We start from the raw sequence: 22,754 nt of genomic DNA on the forward strand, positions 1-22,754 counted from the left end.
AGAATGGTTAAGTATTGCCCAGAGATGGAGACATTTCCTTAGCCCTTCAAACCATAATGGCTCAACCTTGCCTCACTGCATCAGGGCTTGGCAGAGGTTTTCTTACTGTATAACCGTAGAATGGTTCGAGTTGGAAGAGACCTTTATATGTCATCCAGTCCAGCACCCTGTCAGGAGCAGGGACATCTTCAACTCTATCAGGTTGCTCAGAGCCCCATCCAACCTGACCTCAAGTGTTTCCAGGGATGGGGCATCTACGCCTCTCTGAACAACCTGTGTCAGTGCTTTACCACCCTCAGGGTAAAAATTTCTTCCTTATATCCAGTCTAAATCCACCTTCTTTTAATTTAAAACCATTAACCCTTATTCTGATGCAATAGGCCCTGCTAAAAACTTAGCCCCCATCATTCTTACAACCCCCTGTTAAATACTGAAAGGCCACAATGAAGTCTCCCCAGACTCAATCAATTACTTCTCCAAAAAGTTCCTTTCGTGATAAATCAATCTGCTGGGGTGTTTGCACTCTGTCATGAGGGAGGAGACTTGTCTTCTTATTGAGATAATAGCACAGTGTGGGGTACCAAGTATTTATGGCCAGATTTAATGATTTTAAAGGAAGCAAATTATCGCAGCTCGAGGGCAGCAGTATCTTACACAGTGACAACTTATACATGTTTTATGTACCTATTTATTTCAGTGTTCTCTACAAAAGTATAGTTACCATAGCAATGACCATGCCATTGCTAGTTCTGAAATACAGAACACCCATATGCCACCTGAACCGTGATTATTTTCTGCACAAGAACTGAAAGTAGAAGTTGAGAGTGTCACACACTTCTCTAAACAAACAGTAGCATGTTGATTTACAGAACATTTTGTGGTAAGAAGCAATTGGTGCAGGTGGATCTTAGGTCGCCAGCATCCCTGGAATTGTAAATTCTCTGCCATTAAGCTGAAAGAAAATCTTCACTTGCTCCTGTCACCAGAGACTCCACTTGTATGTTCTTAACCTTTGGTCCTTTGTGCAATATTGGTACCTACAGGCAATATTCCAGGAAAATGATGTGTGGTGGTCTCTGATTTTAAGTGTGAACTCATAAACAAAGCCATTCTTTGGCTATTTACAGCTTGTTAATGATACAGAAAATAGCATGACAAGTAGCGGTGGGTTTCTTCCTTACCGCTGCTTCTACTTTAGAAATGGCAAATTTAGGAGGAGTTTAGGTAGTGACCTCATGTACCTCAGGGTGCAGCTCACTGACACCAATAGAACTGAGAAGCCAAGTATTGGGTTTCCCAAATCATTGTTAACCACTTCTCCTCCTTACAGCTGAGTTACGTGTCCTCACATGTAGACAGGGTGAGATAACCATTGTGAAGACAGACACTTGAAGAAAAGCTGTCCATGGGACCGCAGCCTGAATCCACGTTTTCAGTCATTTTCCTTTAATAAAGAGTCATCTACACAGGAAAGTGAATATCAACTGAGGTATCGCATTATTTTAAGCACAACAGCTTTAACTTATACCTCTGTTTTGTCTGTTTGTGGACAGTCTTGTGCTGGAACAGGAGTGGTTTGTTCCTGTTTAACTTATTTTGAAAATGTGTTTAGCTAAAGAGGAGCAGGGCACATGAATTATTTAACAAACATGTCAACACCCAGAGCCAGCCCTCAGCAGTTCCATGGGAAGATGCAAAAGTAAAATCGATCCACATTCCCGTACTGGTTGAGATCCTCTTCCTCGCATTGTGCAGCATCAGAAGGAATCTCGCTTTGCTGGGTAGGGCAGTGGACGTGGTGCTGCTAGGTGTAAGATAATCTGTGTGAATTGTAGGGAAGAGGTAGGAAATGCCTTTAACTAGGAAGTTTGATCCAAGCTCCCTAAACCCTTGAACTGGAGGTGGAGACCAGAGTGGTCCAATTCTAGATTTATCTAGTAATGCTAGTGTTTGGACTTTGAATCTGATCAGAGGCCCCCAAAGGAGAATGAATTTTCAAATTTGAAAGAAGGGAATTTTCCTTCACAGCTTACATGTTGACTGCAAATTGTGTAAAAGGATCAAAAAAGCTTTTTTTGTTGTGTTATAATTAGGAGACATTAATAAGTCATTCTAGCTACTTCAGTATTTATTTGTATTCTCTCTGTTTTCCTGTATTTCTTTCTCAGAAAACAGCCCTCAGTATGTTATGTTTATTTAGGCAGTGGGCAGAGTTTGGGAATAATACTTTAAGAGCATAGATGTACTCTTCAGCCAGAAATATCTGTGCTGCCCCTGGCCGTGTACCCTGCAGAACCAGAGGGTTCCGTTTGCTGGTGCACGCGCTGTTTCAGGGGTACCTTTGGCTGTGTGACTCTGCAGGAGTTGCTAGCTCGCGTGGCTCTGGGATCCCTGTGATTCTCCACTGATGTGAACATGCCCAAAGACTTACGCTGTCTCCAACCCTGACAGACATACAGACACGAGTCCCTGCATAAATGCCAGATAGCTCCGACAGTCACCTGTCTGTGGGAAGGGAATGCTCCAGTGTGTTGGTGGAGTAGGACCACCCAGCTTCACGATGATGGGCAGGGATGGCAGGAAGCTGCCTAGAAAGCCCCCTCTCTGCAGCTGTGGGATGGATTAGGTCACAGTGTCTGTCTCTCCGCTTTTACCACATACTGCTTTTGTAGTTGAGTGTGTTTGCTCCAGCTGTGATATTATAAAGTAGAACTCCATTTACACCTACAGGAATAGTCTGGCTTTATCATCGCTGGCAAATGCACTCAACATGGAAGCACATGCATCTTGTACGTGGCTCAAGGTTTAATGTACACTCAGGTTTGCTGGCACTGCACCAAACTTCGGAAGAAATCTGCCTCGATTTCTGGGTGAAGGCTGTCTTTCTCCTGCTAAAATCTGACCTCCAGTTCTTGTCCTTTTGCTTCTCAAGTATTGTTTTTCTTTCCCTGTCCTCTGGCTGGTGCAGCCGCCCGGTCTGGGATGGATCCCATGTGTGTGATGCTCAGCACATGCTGCTTTGCTGCCAGGAGCAAAGGACCTCAGTTTCTGTCACATGAAAAGAAACTTGCTGGTACAGTACATTACTAAATACTAGAGCCTGATTTCATGGAATCAGAACACTGCAGGGGAATCTGGCAGGGAAGATGTGTTTATGTAACTGAATGGAGTGTTGCAACTGCCATCACTCAGTTCCCTTGGCTGCAGCAAGCGAGCTGTGAGAGAAAAACAATCCAAACTGACATCTTCAGGCACGGAGGGCAGCTCTGATTGCATACAAATAATTAATAAGGATTAACTGCAATATTATCAGAAAATACACATACCATTCATTTTCTGATGTGATCCTGTGTGCCAGGCTGATAGGGACAGAAGCACCCAGGCTCTTGCACTTCGGTTTGCAGTGCATATCCTTTGGGTGCCTTCAGCACATCCTGATATCCCAGGGAGATCCATGACACAAGAGTAATTGCACGTAATGTAAACAAGGTCTGCATTAGTTGGCTCTTGTACTGAGAATCCTTTTCCAAGTCCAGATGTGCGATGTGTAAATGTTAGGAGAACAGAGTCCTTACGAAGGAGCTTTATCAAATGCCACTAGTCTTCCAGCAAAATGGAGAAAATATAAATTAGAGCTCGAGACCTTGGTCAAATCTGGAACATAAAATTTTATGGTTATATTTAATGTTCCATATGTGCTTTGGGCAAGTGCCATGTTTGTAAAGAGCTGCTTCAATATTATTTTTAAGAAGTGACACTTTTAGCACAGTATTCTATGCAAACTGTTCACTGCTCACCATGTGAGCCAGCCAGGCTCCACATAAACTCTGCTCATGGACTAAACCTGAGATCCAAATGCCTTTTAGAGCACAGCGGTTTTCAAAACATGGCGCTGTAAATGACGTGTGGTTTTTCAAAGCGTAATTCAATACAGTTGATTAATGGGACTGGAAGAGGGGAATGTGTGATAAAGAAATCTGACAAGAGACGAGAAATTAGTAAGATGCATACATAGTTGCTGGTGCTGAATATAATATAACATCACTAGATTCTACTGTATTATATGAGCACTACATTCCTCCTAGCTCTTTTAGGAACAGCAAACCTCAGACCAAGGAGATTGTACAACTCTGCCACTTGTCAGAGGTCCTAGCCCATTTCTTTTGTCATTTCACTCAGTTGCTAAAGAGCTGTCTTCTCATAAAGCTCTCAGAGTAGCATCTGGCATGCTGTTACTGCCACTGCTTCTGCTCTGATAGTGTAGCACTACTGGTTTAGAATGTTCCCATTCATTTGCTGTCTAGTGTTTGGCCAAAAAATTGATTACTAATATAAGGGAAAGAAGTAGATTTTCAAGAACCCCAGTCGAGATGCAGTCTGAACAAGAGAACAGCTCTGTTTCGACCCTACAGCTTTTGCTTTAAATGGCAGAGGCACAGCATCCTGGAAGAGATCACAGGAATGTTTTGTGTTGGAAAATGTGAGGTGAGCTAAGTAGATTGAAATAACTTCTGTTATATTTAAACACAAATATAATGCTGCAGGCAGAGAAAAAAATATTATTTACACTTGTAATCACTTGGGAGGTGTGAGAAATCTGTAGTGAATGGCTTGAGCTGGTACTTTGCTAAAAATAACCTGTCCAACCTGAGTTACTGCTATTATCACTATGGCTACTCATTGCAGCCTCAGAGTAATTTGCAGTCTTGCCTTTGTTGGGTAGTAAGGTAAGAAATGTATCCAGTGCCATTCCGGGTTCATTTGCAATATGCTAACGTATACTAAGGATGCTGTAATGGTTAACAAATATATAAATGTATATGAAAAAACAACGCCAGTCTATTATCTCAGTAATTAAAAAATAGTTGTGAGACAAATCCTAAAATAAACGTAGTGTTTTAGAGACACAGAAATGGAGGTTTAAGTGGGAGCAGTTCTGAGGTACAGCTGAGGATTAAAAACTGTTCTCTGAGTCTGAGAACGTGCACGTGCTGGGGTCAGAGGTGGTAAGGGGTTTGTGTGCTTAGGCACAGAATTCATGGACATTATTTCTTGAAAACTTTAATACATTGTTATGATCCCCTGGAATATACAACTGGTGCCACTGTGAGAGTGTCTAAATCTCTTACAGAGATTTGCTCTTGGGAAAAGAACACAGATGAAACTCCAAGTTTTCTTCTGTTTAAATACAGACCAACTCTTTCATTGTTTTTCTGTGTGGACCGCATCCAGATTTTACTTTTCATCTTGGCTTTAAAAGTGATCTGTCCGGATTTGCGAACTGAAGAACAGCCGTACGTAGCAAATTGTACAACATTGTCGGTCATTACACTGTAAGGAAAATATACTTGCACTTTAATATTTTATAGCTAGTGAATGTATCAAGTTATGGTTTAAAGAGAGCATAGATAATACTTCATGGCAACTATATTAACAAAGTAAATAGACGAAGAGACTCAAGAAGAAAAGGATTAGAGTGATCTTATCAATGCAGAGAAATACCTAATGAGAGGTGGCAAATCAGGTGGGGCCGGGCTCTACACAGTGGTGTCCAGTGACAGGACAAGAGACAACAGACACAAATTGAACTACGGGAAATTTCCACTTAAGCATAAGAAAAAAACTTTCCTGTGAGTGTGGTCAAACACTGGGACAGGTTTCCCAGAGAGGCTGTGTAGTCTCCATTCCTGGAGGTTTTCAAAACTCAGTGGTCCTGGGCAGCCTGTTGAAGCTGATCCTGTCTGAGGAGTGGGGTTGGATGAGATGATCTGCAGAGGCCCTTTCCAACCTCAACCATTCTATGGTTTGTAATACCTCTATAAGATATGTTGGAATTCGTGATCCCTCCAATTTCATTCTTCGACTTTCCTCTCAGTCTCTGTTCTGCTTTAGCCTGCATCTCAGGTTCGGGTTGGTTTCTCTTAGAAGAGGGACAAACATCCAAACCCCGCTTATCCTCATATGCTTACTGGTCAGAAGTAGGGAAATCCTAACTTTCATCCATTTAAAAACATTGATGCAAGAAGTTAGCAACTTGTCCAAGATCAAAAATAATGCCTTAGTTCCCTCTGGAATTAGAACTCCTGTTTTCAGTCAGGAGCACAGTGACCCAGCTATGGTCAGGCTGAAATGTTGTTTTTCCGTGCTGTGACCATGTTTTGAGAGAAAGCCCTCGTACAGACAGAATTGGGTTTTTCCTTCTGTAAAGCAGCTGCAGAAGCTGAAAGTGAAAATACAAGGGAAAAAAAACACGTGTCTTGACAATTCATATCTTGAACGCAGATAAACGCATCATTAAATAAGTACTAAATAGCCCCACAAACTCCAGAAAGAACCTTTAGGTCAGCTGGGTTCAAACTTAATCTGAAGGGTAAAATGTGTAATATTAAGATCAGTTAAAAGCGAGGGTTATTGCCAGAGGTCAAAAGGAGCATTTTTGTTTTCCTGCAGGAGTTAACAAGGAGTGCCAGCCCAGCACATGAGAGCTTTGCGCTGATTGCTCTTTGCAGGGTTCCCAGTAGCGTAACTATGGTTATAACTCCAAATGGCTGTGCACGACATCACCCCGAATACAGCGTACAAACCAACTCAGTGTCACCGCTGAAAATGTGTTAGTTAACCTGTCATCTGGACTGGAGACAAGTCCTGCTGTATCCCGGCGCTTCAGCACAATCTGATTATTCCCTTCATCAGAAATTGCTGGATGAGAATGTCTTGTGGGGGATTTCAGGCTGGTGTGAGTGGCTGCAGTCGTGGAAGGCCTTGTTGAAAAGGATACAGTCTTTTATTTCTGTTTATCATCCTTCAGCCAGAGTTAACACTGAGAGCACCTAGTGAGCAGCATCAGCAACTTCAAAAAAGCCCACACACCTTTTATTTTTTTAGATATGTGTAAAACTTTTGTAGTTGTTAGATTAATTTTAAGGTATTTGTTTTCATTTTTATTTTATTCTCCTCATTCAGTCATGATGAAGGATGGGGTCTTTCTTCCCTCCCTCTTCCCTGATCATGGCATATCTATTCCTAAGATAAAAGACAGATGCGTTTCTGTAGAGGAGGTGGTATGAGGAAGTGTAGTTCACTAATTTGATGCTTATAATATGTGAAGAGAGAGACCTACACAGTCAGAGACAGTTAATTGTCTTCAGGGGCAAAGAAAAGAAATAGAAAAAGGTTAAAATCATGTTCTCCTGAGTCCTGGATGCCTTTATAAATGGTCATTTGTTAATAAAGGCATATGAGCTTGTATTACTTTTACACAGTGAACTGTGTTAATAGTTGACCTTAAATTAATGCCTGTCTAAATCAGACAAATTTTGGCAATACATGGTTCTGAAGGCTATTCAATGCAACTGCATGGGCTTTATGTTCTGTCTACATGAATTATTTTTACCCCAGCATGCATGTTGTTATTGTTTTAGCTATAATTTGATCGAGTCATCGTAAAACCTTGGTACCAATAAAAAAAATCGGAGTGTTTTGATAATATTTAGTATACAGTGTGCCTTCTCTGTGTTCTGACAAATTGAATGGTCAGATATTGATGTTGAGCCATCTCAACTTCATAAAGTGCTTCTAAGGCAGGGGCCTAACAAATGCTCCCAGGAATGCTGATGCTAATGGGTTCTGTGTTTGGAAAGTTTGTTTCTGTTTACTTATAAACAAATACTTTGTGTTGCTGGTAATAAAAGGGCTCAGAATTTTAACAAGTCTTGTTGCAATTAGCCCCGGTGTAGCTTACAGGCAGCTCCATTTACTGAGTGCTGGGACTCCAAGGGCAAGGAAGTACGTGCAAGAATGGGAATGGTTTTCAACTAGCCAGCAAGTTCTAACACAGCAGCAAGGGCAGTACTGACGGATGTTGTCTTTTTTATTGTTATCTCTTTAATTTATCTCGCTTTCCTGTGTGAACTGCTCACCATTGTGCAAGGCGAGGGTGTGGGTTAACTTCGGTGACACCATGTTGCTCCCATTAAGCTGTACACCGGATTTATTTCACTCTTACTGTGCTTAGGAGGTTTTTTTCCTTCCCTAAACTGAGACAAATAGTGTTTCGTAACTAATAACAAATCCCGTTTCTGCTTTAGGTGGTACAGCAATAAATTCGCTGTCACAGTTAGTAAAAAGATTATATAGGAAAAGGAGCGTGAGGTTTTAATGTGTTTAGTATGAAAGAGTGAAAAGGTGAGGGAGAGGGGTTTATGGAATGAGATGTTTCGTGGTAGGCAGTAATGGAAAATCGCTCTGAAAATGCTGAGCTGGAGTAATGAATGAGTAATGTCTAAAGTTTATCAGAACTGAAGAGCTTCTGATGTGAAATGAAGCCTCCTCAGAAAATTCTGCTCTGTGGCTGCTTTGCTCTGCTGTTGTCGCATGTCACGCATGGATGGAAATGCTGCATTCTCTGGGGAGCAGAAAAGCTGCTGTGCAGGTTGTTTATATCCTTAATCCCTCCTTCTTCATGATTCCCAGTGTCAGATGTAAAATGGAAAGCCTGTAAATATAGTGATTATCATACTGATGATCACCTGCATCCGGGAACGCCCTGGCTGGCTGGATAGCCCGCGCAGTCTCCACATGTTCCAGCCACTCGCATTTTCCCCTGACTGCTTTATTAGAGCCGGAGCGCAGCGTGAGGTGCCCTGGGGCTGCACAGATGGGCTCTGCTTGTTTCCTTTCCGCACCGCTATCGTGAATGGATCCTAAAAGGTTCTCATCGCTTTTATCTGGTTAATTTGCTTTGAACTAGCCTCAGCATTTGGGGCCAGCCTCACATTTCTCACTGCTCTGCAAACACCAAACCATAGTCTCCAAACACGTGTTTTGAGCTTTGTTATCTCTTTTACTGGAAGGGCCTTAAAAGGCTGTAATTCTGCGAGAGGCTGGTTCTTAGGCTGCAGGCATAGCCCTCACTGACGGAAGCTCTTCTAGGGTTGTTCTGAGGTTCGGTTGGGAGGAGAGAAGAGAATTAAGATCGCTGTTGTTCTTTGGCGCGTTCTGACAACCTGAGATTAGAGGTCAACTGCAGGAAAATCTATGGTTGTGTGCTTGCTACCATTACTCATGTCGCTGGGCAGCAGACCAGGCTGAGAGATGAGGCTCTAAAGGGAAAATCCAAGGATGAGGCGCTTTTTAACAAATGTGCAGTCGTTTATCCTGTCCTGAGGAAGGGCCAGATCTCTGGAACCACATGTGCTGTGCATGGGTGCCTCACACAGAAAATTAAGATGGATCCTCTGAGTCTCCCTCATAAGGAAACCCTACTTAATGGGGATAGTTTTTATTTCACAGATGTGAGAACATACCAGTGTCCAGTTTCCTGGCCAAACAATAGTTTAACACAGATGTTAATGTCCTGCTGCACTGGGATATTAAAGAAATCCCCTTCGGATAGATCAGTGTAACCTCTGATTTCAATTGCATGACCAAAAACCTGAGATTAAGGAACTAATTTGGCTACACTACAGAATTTTTTGTCCATTTTCTTATTCTCTGCCCCATTATCACTCCCTTATTTCTCTTATTGTTATTTGTTTTAATGCATCACAGTCCCATTTGAGTGGGTTTGCAGTTCATTGTGAGTGCATCGCTTCAGAGTGGAAGCTCGCAGGCTCCTTTTTTCATATGAGCATGGGCTTTGTTAATCACATGCCGGTTTAGGAAAACACTGCATGATATCTTTGAACCCTACGCTCCTTCTTGACAGCCCAGCTAGCAAATGTCACTGCCTGTGTGATGTACAAGAAGGAATTCAATTGTAAGTAAATTGTCAAAGTGGCTAACCTTGCCCACACCCAATTGTCAGGACCGTGAGTCAGTTTTTCTGTCAACATCAGCTTGGGCTAACCCGGGCAGCCTTGTGTTTTGCAGGGAAGCAGCCTGAGGAGCTGTGCTTTTCAGCTTATCACATTTTATTAACCTCAACTTACTGTTGTTGCAATCAATTGTACCCACTTCAAATCCTTACATTGTCCCCCTGCTGGCAGATCATACCCACAAGTGTGTGTTTTCTGCAGCGCCAGAACAGTCGTGAGGAGCCTGGACTGGTTTGGTGTGATGGTTATTTCTGTTTAGTCGGATCAGCTCCCCGTTTTGGCCCCAGACTCATCTCTCTGTTAGTATGACTTGGCAAAGATGAGCTGGAACAATGCGAGTTAAACAGAAAGATTTGGAGGGTTTCCGCAACGTTTGCAATGTTAAGGTATAAAGTAAGGGAGAAACATTGCTATTGTCTTCTGTCTCCTTGCTTTGATTTCAAAACAGATTTTAATTGCTCCCATTAATATAAATAAGAAATGAGGACATTCTGATACCCTGATGTTTCCTCTGTTCTTTCAGGAAGAGAACATAGTTAAATTGCCTAAAGCAGTGATTAAGACATCAGAGTATTTTAAAATGCTCATCTGATTCCACCACAAGGGCTTGAACACATTTTGTGATCCTGTTTGTTTAATGTGCTGAAGATGACAAATGGTTTTTAAACAGCATGATAACCTGTATCCTGTGAAGTGCTGTGCATAAATGGGGTTATGGTACAAGTTCCATTAAAAACATGTCTGAGGGATGTGGGTCTGGGTTTGAAGCAGTGATTTCCTAGTCCAGAAGTAACTTTCCTTGCCTGGAAAGTGAAAATGGTACCTTTTTAATGTGTCAGTTTGTTGATGTTGTGCTGTTGGGCTGAGGGAAGGAGGGGAAGGTTTTGGTGCGACTATCAGAACTGAACAACTGCATATGTGTATATTGAGATAACGGTGTAAAAGGCGAACTGGCTGCCTGAGTTCCAGAATGTGTTATTTCTTCATTATCTGGCACTTTATAATTAACTGTTCTTTTTTTATGATTTCAGGAAGCTGCCACTTTTGCTAGAGAGCAAGGCTTTGAGGTGAGTTAACCCACAATTGCACGCTAAACAGATCCTAAAAGGCTTTTTTTTCTCACTGATAATGAAGTTCTTTTGGACAATGATTGATGTGCTATTATACTCTCCAAGCCTCGCAGCGGTTGCCATGGAAACTTGGCAGTCGTCATGGTTTCTTTGTTCTGCCAGCTCAGTGTTATGACGCACTCTGCTAGGTCTGCACCCAACATCGCCTACAGATGTTATTTATTGAATTTTGAAAAGCCTCTTGGGAAGCCGAGAGGTTGGGCACGGTTTCAAGCTGCCTCTGCAGATACGGGACCTGTCAGTTTGCTCCGTTAAAAAGCTCCCTCATTAGCTGCATTACACTCCACAAGGATGCGCGGCTGAGGCGGCGGCGAGGCAAGGCTCAGCAGTGAAACACAACACTGCCTCAATAGCTTAAACCCTGCCATATGCGGATTATCAGTATGCAAATGGAGTGTAGAAAGGTTGTATATAAATTGTTAGTTACTGATTAATGTAAACCAGGCCTCTACAAACAGCGCCTTTTAGAACGGAGGGCACAGAATTTGTGCTTCAAAACAGACTTGGGTTGGTGTTTTCCATCTGTGCTCGAAAACTGTATGATCTTCTACTTTCCCAAAGTAAACACTGTTGATTTTAGAGTGATTTGCAGAGCTTTTGATTTCATCTTCTTGAGGGATTTATTTGAACAGTGTCTCCCATTGGCTACGTTCAGATAACTTAATCCGGAGAGCTCCCAGCTATTGGTCTCCAATGCTGAATTCAAACAGGCAAGCTTTAAATACTATAATTAATGTGACAGCAGTGGTGCTAATTTTGCAGATAGTAAGTGATCCTACTGAAATCTGAATTGCAGAACTGAACACACATAAATCCTGTTATGTGATTTTTCACTGGAACCAGACCCACTGTGATTGATTTGTTTGCACTGTAAAGGACAGGACTTTGACTGCTCCACACCCATTCTGCCTAAGTAAGAGAAGCCGCGCAATTCAAACTGCATCACTTTCAGAATGTGCCACGTTGTGTGTGGATGGGGGCACGTCAAAAAAGAGGGAAAGGCTGACAGCTTTTGTTCCACAATTTAGATTTCTTTAGAACTGGCAGGTACATCAATGCCGTCAGTGCTTTAGGTATTAAACCTGTGGGCTGACCCGTTTCGTTTTATGTTTCCGAAATCCATGTGCCTGCTTTGTAGAAATCAAGACTTTTTATCACTGTCAGTTTTCATTTGTATAATCTGTATTGTTAGCATAAAAATGCACTTTGGGTTTATTCTATCAAATGAATGACTTTCACAGATGCCTCCAAATATAATATGCAGCATAACGAATGATGGATACCCTCTGGTAGCAAGACAATAAACCAGAAAGGAAGTAGTGTATTAAGTCTACCCGTTCTATATTGTTATTGCCCCCTTGAGCCAAAGACTCTGAACGTGCCTGGTTTAAATTCAGTTCCAGTGACAAACTGCTGTTGCTGGTGCCTGCTAACTACCATTGTATTAACCTTTCCATTAGTGCTGGCTTAGAGATTCTCGCACAGTCCCATCTGAACATCCTAAATCTGCCACGTTTGATTACAGCGTATCAGTAAAGTGCACAATGATTATGATCTTAGCTCTTATTACCCCCATGCTTGGCAACAGCTCGCATGTCAAGTTTACTGACAGAGATGTGTAAAACTTGATAAATGTCCATAGCATTGGTTTCCTATTGCACTGTGGAGGCAAAAAATAAACCAAACAACATACTGCTAATAAAGTAACTTAGGAAAATCTTGAAGAGCTTCAATTAGCCCTTCAGTTAAAAACAAGAACAATTTCCAACACCTTGCAAAGGCTTGTAGAGTGGATTCTGTGATTTATTTTGAGAATAGGTGAAACAGAGAAAAGGAAAGGACTGGAGTGACCAGAGCGAAAGTCAAGAGGCTGTTTATCATAGAAGAGATGAAAGGTTGCTGATCGCTGAATTGGAACAGCAAACTGGAGTTCTGTTTGTTAGCAAAAATCATCAGAACTCTTAGCATGGAGAATCAGGTGTGACTAGTGCTTTCTGCCTCCCAGTAATTTCAACAGTTTGTGTGGACTGAAAGCACCACTTAAATATGGGTTGATTTAAGGATATCTGAAACAATTCTAGGGAAAAAAGAAGTACAATCAAGTCAACTGCAGGAAAAATAAACCTTTTCTGAGGAAATCAAATTTTGTCATAGGCAGGAGACAGCACTTCCATGACAGGAACCTGTTCTTTGTAAGGGCAACCACGTTCAAATGAATTTTTATTTTCTGTTTCACCTTCCCAAGACTTTGTTTGCTCTTGTACTTTGCTGAAATCCAAGGTATTTTCAAAAAATCAATCACAATATTTGAAGACCATTATTTCATTCATTTTCTCTCCTGCCCAACACTTATCTGCAATAATCAAAAGCAGAACATTAATTCTGATGTGATCTCTTCCTGGAGCACATCATTGTTTTCTGGTTTGTGGATTTCATGTTCTATGACATTTTAAACTATTAAATAAGCAGTAAATTCACTGTTTCTGAAGAGGGCACTTCATTCAGGTTGTCTGTTGCCATCACCACAGTAATACATTATAATAGCCGCCATCTTTACCCTGGGCGAGTTCTTGAACTTGCCTCCCCTTGAAGTGACAGGATGGCTGTCAGGATATTTTACCTGGATGTTCGTAATGTGTTTCAAATAACAAAACTACCAGAACAAAAGTTTATGAGGTTTTGTTTTTATAAACTGGGAACTTGGGCTTTTTCGGGGCAGGAATTAGAAAAACATAATCCTGCTTTAACATAAAACTTAGGGTTCGATTCTGCCTGTCAGCCCGGCCATTTTCTCCTATCAGAATTTCCCCGTTTTGTTTTTAACATTTAAATGCATGTAAATAGACTGCACAAATATCTTCCAGCTCTTTGATTTTCTTGCGTGCTTTGCCCCACTGTAAATGTGCTTCATAAAGTCACCAGTAGCCACTGCCTACTTAGCAACAACCAAACACCTCTCTCTCTCGTCTGCCCTTTGATCTCCTCAATGCTTTATTGCATTTTCTAGTTCATGGATCTCTTAATTATCAAGGCCTGAAGTAGTTCAGAATTCAAATGAGCACTCAGAAGCCTGCATATCCCCGAGCTGGTGGGACACTTCCCACTGGATCAGGGTTCTCCAAGCCCCATCCAGTCTGGCCTTGAACACCTCCAGGGATGGGGCGGCCACCACTGCTCTGGGCAACCTGTGCCAGTGCCTCCCCACCCTCATTGTGTGGAATGCGTACAAATCAGCAGGATCACTGACTGCCAGAGCAGGGGAGAAAGTAAAGGAAGGCTGAGAGTATTGCAAAAGAGCCAGATGATTTTCACATCCATAGATACTGATAAATTTATAGCCCAGGCCTATTCTCTGTCCATAATAAATATGGAGTGCTTAAAGATCAACAAGATCATCAAAAATCAACAAGTAACCAAGACTGCATGATATGCAGATTATCGTTCTTGAAGTGTTTAACTGCCCTGCTGATGAAAAATAATGTCTTGTTAAAACCAGCAGCTGCAGTCAAAATGGCACATACTGTTCCTGGGTTTCAAAATGACACTGTTTGCTGATTTTGGAAGATAAAAATCAATTTATTAATAATATGAATTAATTGTACCAGCTCTGGTAAATGGCTTGAAACCACTCTGGACGGCTTTATAAATTAACTCTATTCATCTTGTAATTGATAAAAAATGAGGTGGGATTCATAACAAGCAGGACATGAAACAATGCAGAAACTATTGCTATGTTTTATATATTCAACGCTAGGACCTGACAAGTCAGCTGTGTTTCACTGCAGTTCTTATACGCAAGAGCAAACTGGGGAAAAAATATGGTTTCATTTAACACAGGTATGGATAAAGTGGGACATAATAAGTAGCACAGAGAATAATTATAGTCTTTCTTACTTTTCCTACTGTTAAAAAACAATAAAAGAAAAAAGAAAAAAAAAACATGAAGGCAAGAGATAGGTTTATATGTACCAGAGTGAATGGGGAGAACTTACTGACTTGAGATAAATCTGAGAACAAAAGCTTCCTGTATAGCATTGTAAAAGGATTTGACGCTTGTACAAATAACAGGAATGCTGATATTTAGATTAGATTGAGAACTAGGTAAATTAGAAATGGAAATTGTTGTGGTTTAGATCCTGGGGCAGCTCTGAGATCTGAAAGGACAATATTCTAATGAATATGACTACTCTAATGAATACAACTGTTCAAGTTGTGCTCTCGGAGTTTCTTGCATCGCAGTAAACATGGGATGAGAGGTTTGGTTCATACGCCAGTTCCTCTGGTCCCGGCCACGTGTACCATGGTGTATGGACAGAGTCTCAGAAGGGCAAAGATCCCTGAAGTTTCTGCAGCTTAGGCTTGCTTCAGAAGATTGGGGATGCTCTGTGTCCCACTGCATGTAGCTCTTACCTGCACTGTGCAGGGCATGGTCACTGGGCTCCGCACCTCCTGCAGGGCTGCAGTGTGCGGTCACTCTGCTGGCTGAGAGAGGCGCTGTAAGAAGTTAGAGACACAGCATTTGTAATCCTGCTGACAGCGGAGGTGTCAGAGCATTGTAAAAACTGGGCAAATGGGATGGAAACCAAGCTCAGAGTTTGTCCAAAGTACTCCTTGTACCAATTTCAGTTTTAATTTTATGAGAGGTAAGGTTAGAACCCAATCATCAACAAAAAAAACCCGCTAATTGCTCATTAAGAAGTGCTGTGTAATTCCTTTGTTAGCTCTGCAGTTTTGCAGCATTTGGAATCGCGGAACTATCATTATCAAGATTAAAAACAATGGTCTCTATAGTACTACATAAACCCTTAGGAGAATGAAGTATTCCTCCTTTTAAAAGTCTTCTTCTGCTGCCATTAAATTCTACTTTATACCCAGCCGTAAGAAATTACACCTGTGATGTGCTAATAAAGTTCTGATCTCTCCCCACTCTGGTGTGCTGGTAACACCAACATTCTCTCCGTCTTTTAACAGACTGATGACATTAAGGAGATAGCCCGGAAGACACAAGCCCTGCCGAAGGCGAACACAAAAAGGCAAAGAATCGTGGTCTTTACCCAGGGGAAGGATGACACTGTAATGGCTACAGGTATATTATCAAATCTCTGTTGTCACGCATGTTAAATATTTGAGTTGATTAACTCAAATTTGTAACTGATTAGTTACAAAGTTGGAGTTTTATAAATCATAACTGTTACTGGTAGTCATAGTGTTTGCCTTTTGATATTAGTCTGTGTTTCTCATCTGCTGTGTTTGTAATTGTTGTAAGATTCCAAATTTGCAAAGTTAGCATTTCACAGAATTCAATTTTGAACATCTTAAGTTCTTTTTTTCATAACACAGATCTAAGATATTGATCCAGTTGGCTTCACTCAGGCTTTTACGACTGCAGGTTTTCTCTGTGTAGCCATCTCTGCTGCAAACATGTTCCGCTCTGCCCGCTGAGAGCAGCTGTGCAGCAGGACAGTCTATTGAAACATTTGAGGAGAGGAGGAAGGGAAATCCAGCACTTAAGTGAATTTCCAGGCTTTTTTTGCTCTAAGCAGAAAGCCTCACTTCTAACTTTTCTCAGCCGTCTGCTCTTCTAGTCTCAAAGGAGTACATGGGAAAAAGGTGTTCTAGCAGGGATGCAAGGAGTTTGTGCTGTCTGAATGGGTGATGTGTGATGCACAGATTTAAGCGTTATAAACACAACAGCCTACCTTTTGACAGTCTCTTTAATTCTGTGTGCCTTTGCTGCTAGACTAAATAAAGCTATCAGAAACGCATGCAGTGGCAAGCCATTGCAGTCCTTCGTTCCTTCACAAGCTAAGTTATTAGGGATGAATTCCTCCTTTGAAAACCATGTGAAGTTGAGGAAGCTTTTTACCTGAGGGACCAGTGCTTGCTCAGATGGTATTTGCCTCGAAATCAGAATTTACTTCCGACTGTGGCTGCAGGGTGAGCACTAAGGAGGCACGTCACTGCTGTAGAGATCGTTCCTAGCAGCAGGTTGAATGAGTTCTCCATTAGTTTGCCTCTTCCTCTATTGTGTTAGCTGCAAACTGGTTTAAAGGAAGCAGAAAGCAGTCCCTGAGGGCTGGGTACCTGTATCCCACAAGATAACAATGCAAGGTTTGCATCCAGGAGACTACTGCACTACACAGTATTGTTGGCTGGAAAATAGCAGTATACAAATGTTGTTATCCATGAGCTAGTAATAACGGTAGTAAACCTAAAGCTTATATGTAACCCTCCTGTGCTCTTATTTAATTTTCACTCTGTACTTATTTTATTCTTCAAACTGGAGTTGTTAACAAATCCATTAATCCCTTCTTTGATATTTTTACAACTGGGAGCTTATTTGAGGACTGGCACTTGTTAATCTTAGCTGTTTGTTCGCTATGAAATGAACTTAAATTAGAGAATGCACTTTATATGCACGATAAATGCAAGATGGATAGAGAGTATATGCGATGGTGTCAGCTACAAAAGCAAACATGATAAATGGTAAGGCAGTTTTGAGCCGTGGGATAAGCTATTCGATGCACAAGCATAGCTGAATCTCTTTGCTGTGTTGTTATTCATGGCAGCCAAATAAATGTCAATAATAAAAGAGAATTAAAGATTTTCATTTCCCAGAGGCAGTCCTCTAATACAGCTTGATCTTTCATTTCATTTGTAATTTGTTCTCATGTCAGGATGCAATCATTCGCCAGGCTCTGTATGTCATGTTAAGTCATTTAATAATGATTAAGAACATAAAAATGTTTGGCCTGTGGGGCAATTCTCAAAAGAGATACCGATTTGTTATTGTTTTCCCCTTTTTCCCTTCCTTTAGTGTGGATCATCTTTTTCCCACCTCCTCACATTAAAATAATAATGAAAGAAGAAAAACGTGTCCCTTAATTTAGCATATGATGATCCCACAGAATGGCACAGTGTTCTGCTAACACAGTTATTTCAGCACTAATGAGGCTGAGTCGTGCTTTGAAACCTTCAGTGGAAAGTGTTAAAAGTTTCTAAATGACCTTTGGAGGAATTACTGCATTTAGGAGCAGCTAGCAGTGTAAAATCATTTCCTTTCTCTGATGCCTGGAAGAAGAGTGCATTTTTTTAAGAAGCAGGCTGTGTGTAGTTGTTTATCCCACCTTTCTGAGGGAACAACATAGCCTGAAAGATTTTGTGCCTGGATTAAAATAGTATTTGCAAAGTCAGCTGTGGATTTGGATGCGCTTGTTGGTGCCTTCTGCTTTACATTTTGTCCAGGTTAACAGCAAGAACAACGCATTTCTTGGTTGGAAGGCATTTCTGTCAGTAGTGACTCAACCAGAGATAATCAGCATCCAGGCAAAGGATTCTGCTCTTTCCTCCATTCTCCTGCTGCCTTTAACCATCCTTTGGCAGCTGTTGGGCAGATCCCGTATTCCAGTGGCCTTAGTTTATGTCTAAAGAGCACAGGATGGAGCCCACAGATGTGAGAGTGGAAGACTCCAAGGTGAATTTGACCTTTCTGGTTTTCCTGCCTTTTTCTCCTACTCCCCTGCTCTGTTTTCCCCCTGGAAAGGTTTCTGCTTTCTGGCAGCAGTGTGGAGCATCCAGCATTATTGTGAGCCATGGGAGCAGAAGGGAATGGCGTGGATTGAGCTCTGCGCTCTGACACAGCTGTGTGGCCACCCCTTCTGCTTTCCCTTCCCTCTGACTATGCATGGCAAGATGAGAAAGGCAACACTGAAGCTGGAAGAGCGTCCTTAGCAGAGCTCTGTTTCCTGTCCCTAAGCCTCTGTGTGCTTCCAGGAGAAGGCAGCTGTGGGGCTGAGTTGAGAGGGGCTGGGTGGTGAGAGGGGTGGGGCACCTCTCTGATGGGTTGTGTGTAGAGTGAATCGGGGATCGGGTAAAGGAAATAGTGAGGGGCACACTGATACAGCTCTGGCTGGAAAGAGGGAAATAAGATGGATAAAAGGGGTTGTTGCACATTGCCATCTCATTCAGGAAAAGGCACGGGATTGTATGTGCTGGAAATGAGATGTGGAATTCCTTGGATTTCTTGTTGAGATGAAGAAGGCCAAGTACAGCGCATCATTACACGCAGAGAGGTCTGTGGTGGTGGTTGCTGCTTCCTGGACATTCCAGAGAATGGAATTATCAGGAGGTATTTAAGGAGTAGAGAGTTGGGCAGAAGGGCGCAATTTCTTAGCAAAAGGAAAGAAAGATGGACCAAAAAGTTCTGAGAATGTAGCTCTGGTGGACAAGAAGAGAGCTTTGACTGAGACAAACTCAAAACTTAAACTTCCTGCCTCCAGCTGTCTGGCCCAGCCGTACTGCAGAGGTGTGTAGTCAGCTTATGAATGACACAACTTTGCTTTAATGCCCACTGGTGGCTCACCTCAAAGAAACCATGAGCTGTAGACACTCGTGGATTGGGGACACATGAATTGACAGAACAGCATAGAGGTCCATGCATTTGGAGCAGATAATGAAAACAGTGAGAAGCAGCATCAACAATCCCAATCTAAGCCACTCCCATCTGTCAGTCCACTTCCTTTGGCTGTCTGATTTATTTGTGTTTTCAGAGGAAGAATTTCTCTCAATTTCTCATGGAGCGCATTGGGTCTTTCCACTGTCTGTTCCTATCTCCTCCATCACATTGCTCCAGCCCCAAGGCCCCTTTCTCTCTCCTGTTCTCTGTCAGTAGAAATAATTGCAAGGAAGAGGCAGGCTTCAATTCAAGCCGAGTGTGATTGGTGTGTTTTGTAGGGAAGGGAAGAAGTGTTTAAGTATGGCACACAGGAGCTGAGGCAGAGCAAGCGCTGACTAAATCAACTGTCAGCTTCTAATAAGGCTGCACAGAGCACATGCAAGGGATCGTTGGCCGAAGTTTTCCTGAGTTCCTTTAAATACAAGGGACAACGATCCCGTGTATTTAAAAAACAAGTAGATGAGGTGCTCAGGGATATGGTTTAGTAGTGGACAGGTACGGTTGGACTCAATGAGCTCAAAGGTCTTTTCCAACCAAACAATTCTATGATTCTAAGATACTTCATGTTATAGAATCATGGAATGGTTTAGGGTGGGAGGGTCCTCAAAGCCCATCTGGTTCTACCCCCCTGTCATGGGCAGGGACACCTCCCACTGGATCAGGTTGCTCAAAGCCCCATCCAACTTGGCCTTGAACACCTCCAGGGACAGGGCATTGACAACCTCCAGGGATGGGGCATTGACCACGTCTCTGGGCAACCTTTTTGTATGATGTCAAAATTCATCTTCTCAGTAACCCTAAGAAATAGCACTGATGTGAACTTGCTTACCAGGAAAGGTTATTTGAAGAACAGCATTGGATTAGTTTCTTGTGCGGATGCTTCTCATCCATACTGGAAAGGGCTTCACTGTCAAGACTGCAGTCCCACTCCCACAGCCTTGTTGCATCATATCCTTCTTCCCATGCCTGAGATTCTGCATTGGACTTAGAGTTCCCGAACTTATAGTACTCATGTATTTCATGTTTCAACATTTCTTTCTGTAACAACAAAACATACACACACAGGGAAAGATGGGAGGTAATGGACACATGATTCCAGCAGCTGGGGGAATACACCAGCCATCACAAGCTCTAGCAAGTCTGTGTGTGTCATATCTATATGTGTGCTGTAATGTTTGTCAGGATCGAGGGCTATGAAAGCTGACCCTCTGACAGAGTTGCTCATAGTGTTCTTAAACAAATTACTTCTACTCAGATATGTTTTATGACTGGTCTTGGCCCAAAGGGAAGTGTTGGGAAAATCTGAGCAAGATCAGTTCAGCAATGGAAAAACATACTTTTATATTGAAGTATTTGCATAATTCAAAACCAGCTGAAGCTACAACTGTTAAACTGAGCCAGTTTTATAGCTCTAATAGAGGAAAGAAAAACAAGACAAACTTAAAGAAAATCACTTGAGCATTTTTCAAGTTATGAATGATGAAATCTGGCATGTTCAATCCTGAACATAGAATTTTCCGTTCTTTCTGCCCCTTGGTGTCTGCAGGACCACCTCTGTTAAAGGCACATTTGTAACAACCTCATTTGTTAGGTTATGGCAGTACAAGTGGATTTATTAAGGATTCAAGCATTAAAGCCACCTTACTCAGGGCTTACTGACCACATACATTGTCTTCAGATTCTTGATGCATTACCTGAGAACGCGTCAGGAAATGTGTAGGCAGTGCTGGCGATGTCATAGAGTGAGAAAGGGCCATCTTAAAGATCTCTTAGCACATCTGCCCCATAGTACAACACTGAACTAGTTCTGTGAGTTTATACTTATTACTCGTTATTAGATCTGTTCCATAAATTAAATGGCATGTGCAATATAACCAAATTCATGATTAAATTTTATATATATATATATATATATAATTAAATATTACCAAATTTTTGAGCCTACCTACGCAGCTTTGGTTGCTGGAGCAGTACTCGGCACCTGCCTCTCCTTGCTATCCAGAACAGGATGCTGAGCTAACTGGGTGCTGGGGTCACCCTGCACAACCACTCCTAAGGTCATATTTCACATATGTTCATAAATTAAAAGTTTATGTGTGTGGATAGAACCCAAACCTGATCAAAATGGAAATAACAGCAGAGGTATGGATAGTGTGCTTTTATGAATAATAATGCAGCTTTTACTTCATAGGAATATATTAGATCTTCATTGTTATAGAGAGTTTTTAAACTGTTGGTTTCAGAAGGGTTGTCAAAACTGTGGAAATGATAGATTTTACAAACCATTCTTAAATCCTAATGGCACGATGCTGTGTGCTTTTGGGGGAACAAAAGGACTGATGTTCAAGCACACAGCTTACTCCAAGCAGTGGTCAGGTTTTCGTGGTCACAGAGCAGTGTGTTACCTTGTACACCTCTCTGTAAACCAGACAAGTATTTATTGCTGTTGGCACCGCTGACATCTTATGGTGGCCTGTTTGTGGCTCCTCTCTGTAACTCATTTGGTGTTGTGTGTTCTCCTCGAAGCAGCAAGAAAGAGAGTTATTTTTGCTCCTTGCTTCTCGCCCTTCCATGCCTGGCCTTCCAGACAGGAAACCTTGAGTAGTTCTATCAGGCAGCCTTCCCATGTGTTCACACCAACCAAAGCAGCGTCTGGACCTGCGCGGTAGGAGTTGGGCTGCGTTGCAGTGAGCTCTCTTTGTCACAGGACTGCACGCCCTCACTGCTCCCCACCCACTTCTATTCACAAACGCAAAGGAAAGGTTAAAAAGCAAACATGGATTTAGGAAAAAAGGAGGTTTTAGTCCACTAATGGCATAATAAATGAGCCAGAAAGCCTGACAGAATTATGTTTAGTTCAGTTGTGACTTAGGAAACCACAAACCCTAAATTAATAATGAATGTTTGTTGATAGGGATTAATGAACAGGAAAGCTGGTGATGCCTTTTGGTAACTGAGACCATTCCTGCTGAGTGGCAGAGGAGCTCTGAGCATTTTGTCAGACAGCTGAAACACGCTATTACAACCAAAGCTCCTGGATGCTGGGGTCTTGACTGGACTTAAAAGTGCATCAACCATTTCATCTTAAAGAATGCATGTAACCAGGCCTGTGGATGTGTGTTATTTATTTCTGGGTCAGTAATTGCATGCTGATTGAAGCAAAGGATGTCTTTTGCAGTCTAATGTATTAATGCACCAGTTTAGCTCCGAAATTGAGAATGAAGCTGGGAAATTCCCTTTGCGTGTGTAACCACTAGTAATGAGGAATTTTCAAGGCAAAACTGTGCTTCTGATTAAACCGATCCTAAATTTCAATTAGTAGAATGGATTTATGCTCTGGTGTTCCGAGGAAAA

The 22,754-nt window shown here is 41.9% G+C and overlaps 1 protein-coding gene across 2 annotated transcripts in view; it reads left to right on the top strand.

The window, feature by feature from the left end:
• The window catches only part of ADK (adenosine kinase), a 239,114-nt gene that overhangs the window by 186,242 nt on the left and 30,118 nt on the right, over positions 1-22,754 (top strand). For both annotated transcript variants that reach the window (XM_054071726.1, XM_054071725.1), the window contains exons 8-9: positions 10,847-10,882; positions 15,917-16,031. In XM_054071726.1, coding sequence (XP_053927701.1) covers positions 10,847-10,882; positions 15,917-16,031 — 151 coding nt within the window. The remainder of the gene's footprint in view (positions 1-10,846; positions 10,883-15,916; positions 16,032-22,754) is intronic.

This window comes from Cuculus canorus, chromosome 7 (assembly GCF_017976375.1).
Source record: "Cuculus canorus isolate bCucCan1 chromosome 7, bCucCan1.pri, whole genome shotgun sequence".
NCBI classification, from domain to species: Eukaryota; Metazoa; Chordata; class Aves; order Cuculiformes; family Cuculidae; genus Cuculus; species Cuculus canorus.